Raw genomic sequence first — 14,965 nt, forward strand, 5'->3', positions numbered from 1 at the left:
TAATAACTAAATTATATAAATTATTTATTTTATGTTTTATTTACCCCCCTGGGATCGGCTATCGCAAATAATAAAAACAGAACGTTGTGTTTTTCGTAAAATAAAATATAAATAAACGTGCTGCGTTGTCCCGTCTCTCTCAAAGTGGTTCATTCTGAAATGCGACAGAAAATGATCTGTAACTCCGCGAATGCTCGTCACTGTGGCATGAAACATCTGTCTTTACAAAGCTTGAAGTTTCCATTTTTAAATGATGTAAACCGTATAAAAAACAAATATTCTCTGTTTAAGTAATCCATATGAAAGCAACGACATGTACAGTTTCTCCAGTCCGAGCTAATTAATGTGACCACGCCCACACGAGCACGAGCGATTGACATGCAAATGATCCACGTGGAGGAACGCAGAGCTGTTAACGGACTCATTACCTCAAAAACAAGTACCGTATTCATGTTTTTCCTCGAGTTTGGAAGACTGTGTTTGTGCTCAGTGTGCTGTGCTGTTTACCTTGCATTTACCTCAGAAGAACACGATTTGAGTATTTATGAGAACGATTTTTAAGGTAAGACACTCATAATAGTAGCATGTTATTGTTGCATAAACTACATTGTAGCTACTAGTTAAACTGGTGCCAGACTAAAATGTACGTTATGAAATGTGATACGAGCAAAAACATGAAGCCTAACGCTAAATGTATATGTACGACACACGGATGTTTTTATTTGTTCGATAATAAAACAGCACAATATAAAAGTAGGCTAGTACGTGAATATTATAATGTTTAGACCAGTGTTTACTGTTAAATACGGTGGTTGTGGATATCTGCTCAAACGTAGATATTTATAATATGGTAAAATGATATGTTAATGTTATTTAACATGCAAAGGTGAATCCAGTTGTAAGGCAGAGGGGAATGAGACAAGAAGTTCTCAGTGTATTGAAACTATTCAACATTGCAAGCAACACTAGATATTGCAAACTACAGAAGATGAATGATGCAACATGCATCTAATTTAAGAGTATGTGACAGGGTAATAGAACAAAAGCTTAAAATGTCCACAAAAAGAAAATCTCTGAAATAACAATTTGAGGAATCTGTCCAATATGAACATTGAGAACAGCCCCAAGTTCTCTTTCATCCAAGCAGGTTGTCACCACCACAGGCTACAGCAACCAGCTATCTAAAGAATAACAGAAAGACATATGCTATTTAAATTCACATTTTACTTTCCATTTACTTTGTTAAAAAAGACGGTTTTACTTAGAATTACCAATTAAAAGAGTGACCAGATGGCCTTTTCCTCCTTCATGTTCCCCTTCTCTCTCTTCCTACAGGCTAAGTGGTCAGCACTCTGTCGTCCTCAACTTCTCATAGCTCATGGGCTCAAACTGTGCCCATGGTGGCCCATTGCGGCTCAGGAAAAGGATGCTGCTCAGTCTACCAATCCCAAGAGAGCTCCTAAGTGGAGTAAGGGTGGTGTTCATAGAACTAAATCCTCTCTCACATTCTGCAGTGGACACAGTAACTGATTCCAGTGCAGTGACAAGAGGCTTCAGATCCTCTGGGACTGCTTTTCCACCACTCTCCTTGTACTCCCTGAAACCATTAATTGCAGGTCTTTCAGGGAGGAAACCACCTCTGCCTCGCCATACAGAATATCATAATCATCAGGCCAGTATCTTGGGTAGATGGTCCTGCAGGATGACAATATGGCATCATATTCAGAGAAAATACGGTAGTCTGGGTGCTGTGGATCGCGGTTTGGGACACCTGAATCAGAACGCGAAAACATATGCCTCGGTTGATTTGACTCAGTTTTATTATTTTTTATTTTATTCAATCTTCTATAAATACATAGTCACTAAGACTTAGGCCTACCATGAACAAAATGAGCCTCACAAACTCGATCAGTAACGTTAGGAATCCAGGCTTCGGAGCGTCCAGGTTCAATCGCCTAATTGCACGCAACCATTTCTTTCGTTTTTTGCGATCCTTTTCGGAGGGAATTCGAAAAAACTTTTTATCAGGCCCCCAACGAGCCGTACAATCGACCACACAGCAAGAGTGAACCATCCTCTTCTCTAAATCCTCCTCCAAACGTGCTAAACAATCAAATTACAGGTATCTAGCGGTGTTTCCTGTCACACGATTCCCGTGATGCAACGCGGCAAACATAAACAATGACGCCACAAAAGATCCGCCTATTAGAGCATCTCTCATTACTCCAAGGGTCCTGACAAAGACTGTTGCAGTAAGTCTAGCTGCGAGTGCTTGTTCACGTCCATCTCTGCGAGGATCTTGGGCTGCTCTCTGAAAGTGCTCATCCAAGGCAGGAAACAGCTGTCACACTGCTCTGGGAGTGCGTTCGCTTGAGGCTACCCATCTGACCCCAAGAACTCCACCAATGGTGAGAAAGATGACAGAGAGCTCTTCTGCATTGTGATGTAGCGCTCGCTCATTTTTGGGAGATGCATGATAGAGGGAATACAACTTATCCATAAATGCTTGGAAGTGGTTGATTTCCCCATTTTCCTTGATGGTATCGCCAACTGCAAGTTCCAACCTGTGGTTACAACAGTGCCACACAATAAGATCAGGGTAAAGGTGTTTCAGCTGGGTAGAGACTCCAGATACACGGCCTATCATATTTGATGCACCATCTGAGGTGAAAGAGATCCAGTTGCGTTTGAGAAACTCCTCTGGAAAGTGCTGTTGCAGACACTGCAAAAGTGAACTTGTAATGGACTTTGCTGTTGTTGAGGTTAAAGCAAGTAATTCAAATATTACAGTTGTGGGTGGGTTTGAGCCAATCACACATCTAAGACAGACAATTAACACAGTCAGATGGCTTGCTGTAGTTGACTCATCAATAAGCACTCCCATTTTTGAATTATTTTCAGTGATGTGTCACCAGTTTTTTTTCTCATTTCTTCTCCGATAAACTCACATATGTCCCCACAGCTGTTTCTGGACTGAAGCACACCTCCCTGTGTAATACCATTGGCTTCCTGGAGATCAGCTAAGTCCTCCATTAGGCTAAAGGGCTGCTGGTTTTTGCAAATCATATATGCTGTTCTGAAAATTTTGTTATTCTGATCATTTTCCTCCTCATTCTTGTCCTTTTTTTCCACCCTCTGCCTTTTCAGTCGTAGCTTTTTTGACAGGTGGTCCAAAGTAATATAATAATGTTCTTTTCATCCTGTCGAACTGACTATCTCCTTCAAACTCTTCTCTATCTTTCTGTCGTTTTTTTTACTATCAATAAAAATAAGCGTGGCAAACTGTCAGTTTGTGAATGTCATTGTATTTGAAGAACAAAATACATTTATTTACAAATATTTAATCAGAATGTTAGATATTTAAATTTGTCAACAAGTTGAATAAGAGGAAAAATCTGAAATGAAACCGACGCATCAGTCATACAGTGCCATTGTGATGGCCATTGTGACTCCTCAGTGCAGCGATGGCGGATGTGTACAACTCGCTGGGGGCGGGGCTATGTTAAAGCGGCAGTGTCTGTCAACACTCGTGGGCGGGGCCTGTGCTGCAGTGACATCACTAAAGCTGCATTCTGAACACAGGTCGTTGGTTGGGAGACACTGCTGATGATTTATGGGTGAGATTTTTAGCACTGTAGGGTGGTTGTGTACACACACTGCCAACACACATGTCCAAACAGCATGCAAAAGTGAATTTTTGCATAGGTGTCCTTTAAAAGAAATTTACTTGATTAATGAAACTGCCTACCGAAGCTTTGATTTATACTGTTTTAAGACTTTGAACAAGAACTGACCACAGAGAAGTCTTCTGATCAGATTTTATCCATTTTTAATGCTTATAATTTGGGCCAGAGTCAACTTACTTTACCTAACAAAATAATTAACAAATAATAAGAATTAAGGTGTTAAGATCAAAGTACACACTGCAAAACACTACTGTAAATATGCACGCAGAGGTCATGCATTGAGCACATTGGAAAATCAAGCATTTTTCTGATGTGGATTTCCTTTCCTGTGAATCAAAGAAAGGTTTTTCCCTTTTTTTGGTTCTGTATTATTAAAGAAAGTAAAAAAAAAAAATCTTTTAGAAAAATATTATTTTAAATTCTCTTTCTAAAATGAAAACTGAATGACCAGAAGAAACACGTTATTCATCAAATCAGTCCTTTATTAAATTAAACCAGTTTTCCAGATAAATCAACCACCTTCATGTTTGATAAATGTTAATAAATGACAAAAAAGAAACCAAAAAAACAAGAACATATATATGGCAATGAGATTAATAAGGCCTCAGGTAAACGATTGTCACATCAGATCATTGGTAGTGTCATCATCATCATCATCATCTCTATATTACACAGCACATAAAGCCCTTCTATGAGCAGAACATCATCACATCCGCCGCTCCGATATCCTCCTCGTGATCAGTCCCCACAGTTACCCCTGCATTACTGTAGGAAACAGCTGAAGAACTGCGAGTTTACATCTCAGAATAGTGCAAAAGTAAACGAGTGCAAATGTTTCACTTCAATCACAGATGATAATTGGTCCCCAAAGCGCACATTTCCCAAACGACAAACAGAATCCCCATCAAACGCACCAAATGCCGGCCGACTAAAGCAGAAACAGAAGAAAACAGGCCAAAGCGATGGCCTGATAATAAGCTCCTTCACTCAGTGTGGTAGTGTCCGCGGCGGCGGCTCCAGCGGCGCTCATGTGCCGTAGCGATCCTGCAGGAACACACAGAGGTTAGTCGCACGCATCCACACGGGTGAACGGGTTCAGCAGAGGCAGAAGCAGAAGCTGACCTGTATAGAGGACACGACTCCGCTGGCCATGCCCGACAGCTTTCCCGCCACCGACCGAACGCCACTCTTCAGCTGCATCATGTCCGGCACAGAGGGCATCATGTTACTCAAGCGGGACGAGCCGCCGGACACTGGGACACAACCACAGACAACACATCACATCCATTCAAGCGGAGCTCACTGGGCAAAACAGCAGCCAATCATAATGTCAGTCCAGTTTCTTTAATGGCGGCGGCTATTTGTCTTTGTACTAAGAGTAAATAGTTGTTAGATGCTCTTTATACTTGGTGCAAAATACTCATGTATATTATAAAACAGTATGCGATGGCAACATATTCAGTGTACATTAATATACTTATTAAAATCATGCTTTATTGGGACATTACTGTCCTTAAATCCCTCCACTACACGATTAACATTAAATCCCCACTATTACACACCCATTATGCACTTCATTTTCACTTTTCTAATATTTTCTTCACTTTTGTTTAAAATAAACTGCTCTCTGAGATGATTTGTGATGGAGAAAGGGAGAAGAAAGAGTTTGTAAGAGTTCACGCTAAACGCTAGCATGAACCTCTCTGCTCTCCACGCCACTGCTACTGTTATCAGACAGGTTTCTTCTGTCGTTTCTCCGGCTCACTCAGACACTGGTGGGCGGAGTCAGTGTAAATAAGGGGAGATATTTGCAATTACTGTAAAGAGACACTCCATTATTTCATTTATTTGCCCTAAATATGAGTCACGATTTTTAATGATCTTAAACGTGCTGCGACATTTTCCAACGCAACTCACACAATGCAATTAACGTCAAGCGAAAAAATAAAGAGAAAATATAGAAGATATAAACTCACAATTTTAGCCGAACATGAATAAAAGCTCAGTTGATCTTAGATATGGATATTAAATATTATTGTGGTAACCTGTTAGGTTTTATTATGTAACATATAAAAAATGTTTTCCTACAATTAAAATGATATGATATACATCTTTCAATTAAAACAACAGGAAAAAGAGATTGTAATTTCACAAAGAGGAAACCTTAGTGTGTTTATTCAGCAACCACAATCGCAACTGAGATTCCAGATCCATGTTTAGATTTATTACAGTTCATCACTAAAGGTTTGATGGCAGATTTAGTCATAAAATAAGATTTAGTCCACTTACGGCCCAATGAACGCACCTTTATACTTGAGCAGAATATCAAGTTACTTTTACTGCAATATTCCATAAAAACACAAGAATAGTCAATTGTGATAGTGTGTAGAGCACGGCTGATCTGCGACTGGAGGCACGCACCTGCTGATTTCTTCTGCTCATCGAACAGATCCGCGGAGCTGATGGCTGAACTGCCCGAGTAATTCTCCAGTCGCGCCCGCACCTCGTACTGAAACAGGAGAAACGCAGGCGTTTAACACCACAGAGCTCAGCACACGTCACCTGAAGCGCTCGAGCGCAGGCGTCACCTCAGAGTAGTCCTGCTTGCCGAAGAACATGTCGGATGAAATGGCCTTGGCGTTGGCGAACTTCCTCTGGGCGTCGTCAGAGACACACTGCGGCTCCGTCGTCCTCCTCACCACGGCCCTGTGGGAGAACACAACCACACTGCGGTCAGCGCACGGCATGCTGGGACTGAGGCGGAGCACAGGAGCGACACAGGGCAGTTTAAGAGCACAGGAACTGACCTCTCTGTGTCCTGGTCCATGTCAGCCTGCTGAAAGAAGAACGGGTCTGAGGACTCCTCGTCCGGGAGCCTACGGGAAGAGGCAGGACACACTCATGAACAAGAGCACACACACACACACACCGCTCTCAGAGATCAGCAGCGAGGTGTCACCTGGAGGAGAAGCGCTTGTCCTCGTCATCATCGTGAGCTCTTCTGCTGGAGGAGCTCAGAGCCGGAGCCTCTTGCTGGATGATCCGCAGGTCCTCCGTCACCGAGTGAGACAGGCCGCTGCAACACAGGGAGACACCGCGGCTTAGCCCCACCCACACCGACAGCTCATTGGCCAAACACAGCCCCGCCCACACCGACAGCTCATTGGCCAAACACAGCAAGTCTCGAGACACTGACACACACTGGTATCTCAGCAGTGACACACACACACCTGCGGGCACCGAAGCCCATGCCGAGTCGCTCCGCTTGCTCCTTCCTCTTGCCGTCCATGCGACTCATCTGCTGCTCGTCCCTCTTCGCACTCCTCTGCAGCTCCAGACTGTCAAACGAGTGGCTCAGGGACGATCCTCTGAGAGAGCACGCACACACACACACACACACACACACACACACACACACACAGAGAAGGCTAAGCACTCGCTCCCCATCACCACTGTCAAATACACTTCTTCAAAAATTCAGATTTTTTTCAGTTTAGATTTCTGGATTCTGTTGTTTTCGCTTTAATTTTTCTGGAAAGTGATTTGAAATGATTTAAATTAGATATTAATAATCAAAAAGCATGTCAAGCAACTTATTGAAAACTCAAAACGTATCCAATATGTTAAAAGTTAAACAAAAAACAAAAAAACCTTATTAGCCCAATAAATTTCCTTTTGTTTTTTCACAAATTCCATTTTTTTTTCACTTAGATTATACTTTTTAAATATGACTCTAAATTAAATATTAGCAGCCAAAAAGCATGTCTAATTAAACGTGAAAACGTATACAATTTAACATAACTTTCTTAAAAGTTTAACAAAAAATACTTTTTAGGACCCTGTAAAAATCCATGTTATCCATTTTAAATTTTCCGGATTCCACTTTAATGGTTTAATTAAAATTTAATAATCAAAAACGTTTAACCAATTTAATTCATAAACATTTACCTACTCTTCCCTATGAAATGTTGTATTTATTTTTTAGAAATTCTGTAGTGTTGCTTTAAATTGTTTCTGGATTTATACTTGAACACAAAGGTACTATTATCAATGACTCTTTTGCCATTGTTTGAGATGCTGACCTCAGGTGTTGAGGCTCGGTGTCGCTGCTCTTCATCTCCTCCTGGAGTCTGTCCACGGCCTGAGCTCGCTTCTGCTGCGTGCTGAAGCTCTGACTGCTGACCTTCTGTGCGCCCAGACCGGCCTTCCTGCCGCCCACCTGACACACACACACACACACACCAGACGAGGATGAGCGACGTCTGAATCTGGGCATTACTAGCTCCTCTCCTGATGACTGCCTCTTTATGATCAATCACTTGTTGTGTTTCTAAATATATGTCATGGTGAAAATGACTGTTTCTGATGTCGTTCAACACCCTGAACTGAGCTTATGCCCTTCGGTATGACATCACTTCCTGCTCTGCGTCACATGGCTCACTGCTGTGAGGAATAATACCAGTGAAGGACCGTGTCTGTCTGTGAGAAACTCACGGTTTTCCTGCCGGAGGTGGCGGCGGGTTTCTTCTTGATCAGAGAAGGCAGCTCTGTAAGAGAGGGTTATGAGTTATGAATATGATGATGATCTCAGCAGTGCGTGTCTGTCTGAGGGGTGAGAGCGTCACCTGATGAAGATGATGAGGGAGATGTGCTGAGCTGCTCCACACTGGGACCCTCCTCACCGGCACCGGGACCAGCACCGGCACCGGCACCTGCACCCATCAAACACCAACAGCGTCCAGACAAACCAAACAGCAGAACATATACTGTATATCTGAACCACCAGAACACACCATCATCATCATCATCATCGTACCGTTATTATTCCTGTCCTGGACGGAGTCCTGCTGCTGGCTGGTGTTCAGCTGGTGTCCCTCCTTCAGCATGGGCAGCTAAACACACACACACACACACATGATCCATGAGAGCAGCATCACACATCCATACAGAAACATCCTGCTCACTGCAGAAGAGTTCTGGGTGGCCGACAGGGTGTTGCTAGTGTGTTCTGGAAGGGTTGATAGGGTGTTGCTGGGAAGTTGCTAGTTCTCACAAATGGTTATGGAGTTTCTAACATTTTCTTAGCATGTTTTATCACATAGCCAGACCATGCTAACATGATTTTGCATGATGCTAGCACATTTAGACTTGTTTTTATCATGCAGTTAGTATTTTAGCATCTTTTAGCACTTAGCTAATTGCTTTTGTAGCTATTCACTGCTAGCATATGTTGCATGCTGGAAGTCCTGTTTGCTAGCATTAGTCAAAAGATCCAACCCCCATGACTCTACAATGCCCTGATTGAGAGATATAAGTCTTGCTAAACGGTTGCTAGGGTACTCTGTTTGGTTGCTAGGGAGTGGCTTGTCAGCTGCCATTGATAATGATACTCCAAAGGCTGCATGTCAGTATGAATGATACAAACCAACCGTAATCCCTCTATGACATTCAGGTGTGAAGATATCGCTCTTTAATTTTGGGTTGCCAGGGAGCTCGACAATGGTTGCTAGGGTGTGGCTAGGAAGTGTTTAAGGTGAATGGCTGCCCAGAGTCAAACGAGCACACCCTCATGTTTATAAGACACTTCTATCCAAAGATAACCCTTTGATCTCTTTGAATAGAAGTCTATGGGATCAGTTGCTAGGGTGCTCGACAACGGTTGCTAGGGCGTGGCTAGGAAGTGTTTAAGGTGAATGGCTGCCCAGAGTCAAACGAGCACACCCTCATGTTTATAAGACACTTCTATCCAAAGATAACCCTTTGATCTCTCTGAATAGAAGTCTATGGGATCAGTTGCTAGGGTGCTCGACAACGGTTGCTATGGCGAGGCTAGGAAGTGTTTAAGGTGAATGGATGCCCAGAGTCAAACGAGCACACCCTCATGTTTAAGACACTTCTATCCAAAGATAACCCTTTGATCTCTTTGAATAGAAGTCTATGGGATCAGTTGCTAGGGTGCTCGACAACGGTTGCTAGGGCGAGGCTTGATAGACTGATTGATCATCAGCTGACCTGAATGTGCTGCGTGAAGAAGTCCTCGTGTCTGTCGCCGGGAGACGAGGGCGAGAGCGGAGCCTGACTGTCCAGCCACAGCTAGAGACACACAGAGAGAGAGACATGAGCTTCATCACACTGATCGGCATAATGGCGATCAGCTGATCAGTGACATCATCACCTCAGTGCCGTGCTGGCGCGTGGCTTGCGTGGCCAGACTCTTGATGCGCTCGCGGTACAGCAGCGCCGCCTTGCTGCTGTATTTGATGTTGGCGGCGCTGGCGCTGCAGCCGTGTTGACTGAAGAACGCACTCTGTGGAGAACACACACTCACGGTCAGATCAGAGTCACATGACTTCCTCGTCATCGCCATCTTCATCACTCACCGCGCTGGCGTTGCCGCCGACCTGCATGCAGCGCAGCTGGAACCAGGACCAGTTGGAGTCCAGCTCCGTCGACCTGCAGAGACACAGGCCAATCAGTGCCGTCATGTGACGTGATCATGTGACCTACACCCGCTCCCACAGCACCCTCTAGGGCTCGAGCAACCACTTCACTCAGGGTGGAGGAGAACAAGTGCAGGAAATCAGGGAATAAAACAGAAAAAACATGTCTCGTTGTGTCAGACTCTGAATGCTTTGCAAAGACGTTCTTCATTTTTACAGAAACCCGCCATCAAAGACGCTCTTTAAAGCTAAACGCGGACGTTTATGGTTTATTAAAAGTGTATTTAAAGTTTCCCCAATCTCAGTGTATTTATAAAGCACAGTTAAAAACAGCCACAGTTGATCAAAGTGCTGTACAATGTGCTAAAACCAAAAACAACGAATAAAAATACAACAAAACAACAACAGATAAAAAGGGACATCTCAAGTCAGAGGCTGCAGTGAAGAGATACGTTTTTAATTTTAATTTTAAAATATGTGATGTTGTTGCTGTTCTAATATGAATCGTTAAACTGTCCCAAAGTTTCGGTGCGGCTCTGGAAAAAGTTTTCTAGATTTTAACTTTGACTTTGGAGCAGTTAACAGACTCTGGCTGGCGGACCGAGTCGTCGTCAGTGGATGGTGTTCACACACGTCTGATAGGTAAGAGGAGACGAGGCCAGTTAAACATGTAAAAACATCACAAGCACTTTAAAGTCAACTCTAGAGTGCACTGGGAGCCAGTGTGAAGATGATAATAGTAATATGTTCGCGTGTGCGAAGACTGGACTGATGAAACCAGCGACGATTAGCCTATTGTTAAAGCATGAATTTAATGTAAACAACAGATCTGCAACTATTATTCACACACGCAGATCATAGAGGGCATCATGTATTAGTGCTCCATATTTAAACTTATTATATAACATTTGTCACAGTTCTGACTTTTTTCTCGCGTGTTTATTTCACACAAGTGCAAGAAAAAAAAAGTCAATTGTGTGATATAAACCTGTACTCGCCGTTTTGATTTCTGTTTTTATATTGCGTGGCGGAAATGAGCTTCCGTTTCTACTTCAGAGCCGTCACTTCCTGTCTGCAGCTAGGCCCCGCCCACTGAACTCATCACTTCCTGTCTGCAGCTAGGCCCCGCCCACTGGTCACGGCACTTCCTGTCTGCAGCTAGGCCCCGCCCACTCGACTCGTCACTTCCTGTCTGCAGCTAGGCCCCGCCCACTGGACACATCACTTCCTGTCTGCAGCTAGGCCCCGCCCACTGAACTCATCACTTCCTGTCTGCAGCTAGGCCCCGCCCACTGGTCACGGCACTTCCTGTCTGCAGCTAGGCCCCGCCCACTCGACTCGTCACTTCCTGTCTGCAGCTAGGCCCCGCCCACTGGACACATCACTTCCTGTCAGCAGCTAGGCCTCGCCCACTGGACACGTCATCACTGTTTACAAACAGCCAAGCAGAGTATCACTGCTGAACACTAGACTCACTCACAGCGTTATTTCACTCCTGATGTGTTCTCTTGTATTTGTCCCGTGATGTGACCTTACAGTGGTGTATGTGTGTGTGTGTACCTGATGAAGGACAGGTGAACCCCCAGAGAGCGGTGTGTGTGTGAGTACCTGATGAAGGACAGGTGAACCCCCAGAGAGCTGTGTGTGTGTGTGTGTACCTGATGAAGGACAGGTGAACCCCCAGAGAGCTGTGTGTGTGTGTGTGTGTGTGTGTGTAGTGTACCTGATGAAGGACAGGTGAACCCCCAGAGAGCGGTGTGTGTGTGTGTGTGTGTGTGTGTGTGTGTGTGTGTGTAGTGTACCTGATGAAGGACAGGTGAACCCCCAGAGAGCTGTGTGTGTGTGTGTGTACCTGATGAAGGACAGGTGAACCCCCAGAGAGCTGTGTGTGTGTGTGTGTGTGTGTGTGTGTGTGTGTGTGTACCTGATGAAGGACAGGTGAACCCCCAGAGAGCGGTGTGTGTGTGTGTGTGTGTGTGTGTGTGTGTGTGTGTGTGTGTACCTGATGAAGGACAGGTGAACCCCCAGAGAGCGGTGTGTGTGTGAGTACCTGATGAAGGACAGGTGAACCCCCAGAGAGCTGTGTGTGTGTGTGTGTACCTGATGAAGGACAGGTGAACCCCCAGAGAGCTGTGTGTGTGTGTGTGTGTGTGTGTGTAGTGTACCTGATGAAGGACAGGTGAACCCCCAGAGAGCGGTGTGTGTGTGTGTGTGTGTGTGTGTGTGTGTGTGTGTGTGTGTGTAGTGTACCTGATGAAGGACAGGTGAACCCCCAGAGAGCTGTGTGTGTGTGTGTGTACCTGATGAAGGACAGGTGAACCCCCAGAGAGCTGTGTGTGTGTGTGTGTGTGTGTGTGTGTGTGTGTGTGTACCTGATGAAGGACAGGTGAACCCCCAGAGAGCGGTGTGTGTGTGTGTGTGTGTGTGTGTGTGTGTGTGTGTGTACCTGATGAAGGACAGGTGAACCCCCAGAGAGCGGTGTGTGTGTGAGTACCTGATGAAGGACAGGTGAACCCCCAGAGAGCTGTGTGTGTGTGTGTGTACCTGATGAAGGACAGGTGAACCCCCAGAGAGCTGTGTGTGTGTGTGTGTGTGTGTGTGTAGTGTACCTGATGAAGGACAGGTGAACCCCCAGAGAGCGGTGTGTGTGTGTGTGTGTGTGTGTGTGTGTGTGTAGTGTACCTGATGAAGGACAGGTGAACCCCCAGAGAGCTGTGTGTGTGTGTGTGTACCTGATGAAGGACAGGTGAACCCCCAGAGAGCTGTGTGTGTGTGTGTGTGTGTGTGTGTGTGTGTGTGTGTGTGTACCTGATGAAGGACAGGTGAACCCCCAGAGAGCGGTGTGTGTGTGTGTGTGTGTGTGTGTGTGTGTGTGTGTGTACCTGATGAAGGACAGGTGAACCCCCAGAGAGCGGTGTGTCCCGGAGCAGTCGATGCAGAGAAACACACCGTATGTGACGCTCGCCCAGCTGGGGTTCTTCAGCGAGCAGTCGAAGCACATCTGCACACACACACACACACACACACACACAATCACCATCACCATACTGCTCATAACAGCCAATACGGCTGATGTGACACTTCAAATGATGCTATAATGCTGTAAATTCATGCTGATTTAGAGACAGGAACATTTGTACACACAGTCAACTAACATTTTAATGTTTTTACACTTTTTGTTTTGTTGAGTTAGTTTTCATGAAAACACGTTTAAACGTCCGCAAGAGCACCAGAGCGCCCCGTCTGCGTCTGTACAGGTGTGTGTTCACGGGTGAAGCTGGTTTAATGAGCACCGTGACGCGTGTAAAGGCAAAAACACGCACTTCATCTGCCATATGTTCCACATAAACATGCGACGTGTCACAGAAGTGTTCAGTGTTCAGCTCAAACCGCAGTAGCAGTGAGTCCTCAGGGGTCACACACACACTCACACTCACCTTGTTGGTGGGCAGGGAGCGCAGTCGCTTGAGGACCGTGGTAATGTCGTGTTTACTGGGGTCCGTCATGTTTACAGCTCTGCGTCAGTCAGACAGCGAGTGAAGAAACACTCTGCGAACATCCGCGCTTCACTTCCGCATGCGCCGCTGACGTCACGCGCCGCACCGCGCGCTGATTGGCCGAAAACACACGTGTGCTCAACTCATGCAAAACCGCCGAAATTAAAATAAAGAAAAAATAAATAAAATGACTATAATGACTGCTTAGCAAAAACAGGAAAAAAAGAAATAATTCAATTTAAAAAAATAAAAAATATAAACATAATTTAGTTTACAATTACTTGGCTATAATAACAGTTAAGTAGAAATAAAAATAAATAATATAATATAATTTAAAATAATATGTAATAATGTACCATAAAAACAATAATGTACTTCATTACGAATAATTAATTAATAACTAAATTATAATTACTGTTTGGTTAAAATGAAAATACATACATAAAATGTTTTAACCCTTTCATGCATGAATTATGATAACCTCTGTCAGGATGTTTTATATCAAATCATGTGGAAACTATAAAATATATACCAAAAATATAAATGCGAAATATTGCAAAGGCAATTGAACTTCATACGAGTTGCACTCGGCGTATCTTTGATATCAGAACATGAGGACGTGATCCTTCAGAGATCTCTACAGCCTGTCAAGCTACAACTGTGGAAACCGCTCAGACGCTCCTCCAGTGCACCAGAGTATGGAGATTTACCATTCTGATTATGTTCAAGACGGACACGTTTCTAGCACAGCCCTCCTCTGAGAAAGCCTAGCGATCAGGGCCCGTATTCACTCGAAGAATCCTCTCAGAAAACTCTTAAATTAGCTTAAAAACTTTTAGCTTAAGAGCGATTCGGGACCGATCTGAGAGAGCAACTCTGAGTGAGGAAAAGACAGACACCTTCATCTTAGTGAGGAGGCGGGGCTGAACCCGTTGCTATATGACACAATCTTTTGAAGACTGTGATTGGTTGGTTGTCCAAGAAGGGATAAAAGAGTGATTTTTAGTATAGGGCATCTGCTAAACAGCGGTCCCAAGCAGCCGTGCTCAACATAGGAAAAAGCAGCAGGAAAGAGTTCTCCATCTACAGGAGGACTACAAACTAAACATAAAACTAATAACAAATAATATCTTTCTAATGAAAATGTTGGCTGAGGTGTGTCTGTGCAGTCACGACTTTTATATTGCATTCACTGTAACTTACATGAAATGCACATTAGTAAACTGGGCTCTGTATGGATTCCCACTTGTGGAGGGTGTTCTTCATCGTCCTCTTCATCAGCCCGATTGCCCGTGGGAGGGTCTGCAGTTTGTCCAGATGTACTGAAGCACTGCACAGGCTG

At 44.3% G+C, this 14,965-nt stretch overlaps 1 protein-coding gene across 3 annotated transcripts; it reads right to left on the reverse strand.

The window, feature by feature from the left end:
* Positions 1 to 4,156: 4,156 nt before the first annotated feature.
* On the reverse strand, positions 4,157 to 13,763 carry arfgap3 (ADP-ribosylation factor GTPase activating protein 3). Of its 3 annotated transcripts, none has more exons than XR_014030090.1 (16): positions 13,564 to 13,712; positions 13,009 to 13,127; positions 10,067 to 10,139; positions 9,862 to 9,993; positions 9,699 to 9,779; positions 8,503 to 8,578; positions 8,312 to 8,398; positions 8,181 to 8,233; positions 7,769 to 7,905; positions 6,917 to 7,054; positions 6,646 to 6,762; positions 6,494 to 6,562; positions 6,275 to 6,392; positions 6,108 to 6,195; positions 4,809 to 4,988; positions 4,157 to 4,730 (listed from the first exon to the last, which is right to left on the reverse strand). XR_014030090.1 is itself a non-coding variant. In XM_081364069.1 (16 exons), the coding sequence occupies exons 1-16, from the start codon at positions 13,630 to 13,632 to the stop codon at positions 4,713 to 4,715; spliced, it is 1,506 nt and encodes a 501-aa protein (XP_081220195.1). In that variant the 5' UTR covers positions 13,633 to 13,763; the 3' UTR covers positions 4,157 to 4,712. The 3 variants fall into 3 exon arrangements, 2 of the variants coding, with proteins under 2 accessions (XP_081220195.1, XP_081220194.1); XM_081364069.1 differs by having other exon boundaries at positions 4,809 to 4,939; positions 13,564 to 13,763; XM_081364068.1 differs by lacking the exon at positions 4,157 to 4,730 and having other exon boundaries at positions 4,908 to 6,195; positions 13,564 to 13,763.
* Between the last annotated feature and the right edge of the window lie 1,202 nt (positions 13,764 to 14,965).

This window comes from Scardinius erythrophthalmus (assembly GCF_964197995.2).
Source record: "Scardinius erythrophthalmus genome assembly, chromosome: 4".
Taxonomy (NCBI): domain Eukaryota; kingdom Metazoa; phylum Chordata; class Actinopteri; order Cypriniformes; family Leuciscidae; genus Scardinius; species Scardinius erythrophthalmus.

Bases quoted from the DNA above. Each gene is read 5' to 3' on its own strand.
- arfgap3 (XM_081364068.1), bottom strand. From the start codon at position 13,632: ATGACGGACCCCAGTAAACACGACATTACCACGGTCCTCAAGCGACTG. The intron at 10,140-13,008 runs GTACACACACAC...GTGTCTCTGCAG, and splicing joins GTTCACCTGTCCTTCATCAG to GTCGACGGAGCTGGACTCCA. The intron at 7,055-7,768 runs GTCAGCATCTCA...GTGCTCTCTCAG, and splicing joins ACCGAGCCTCAACACCTGAG to AGGATCGTCCCTGAGCCACT.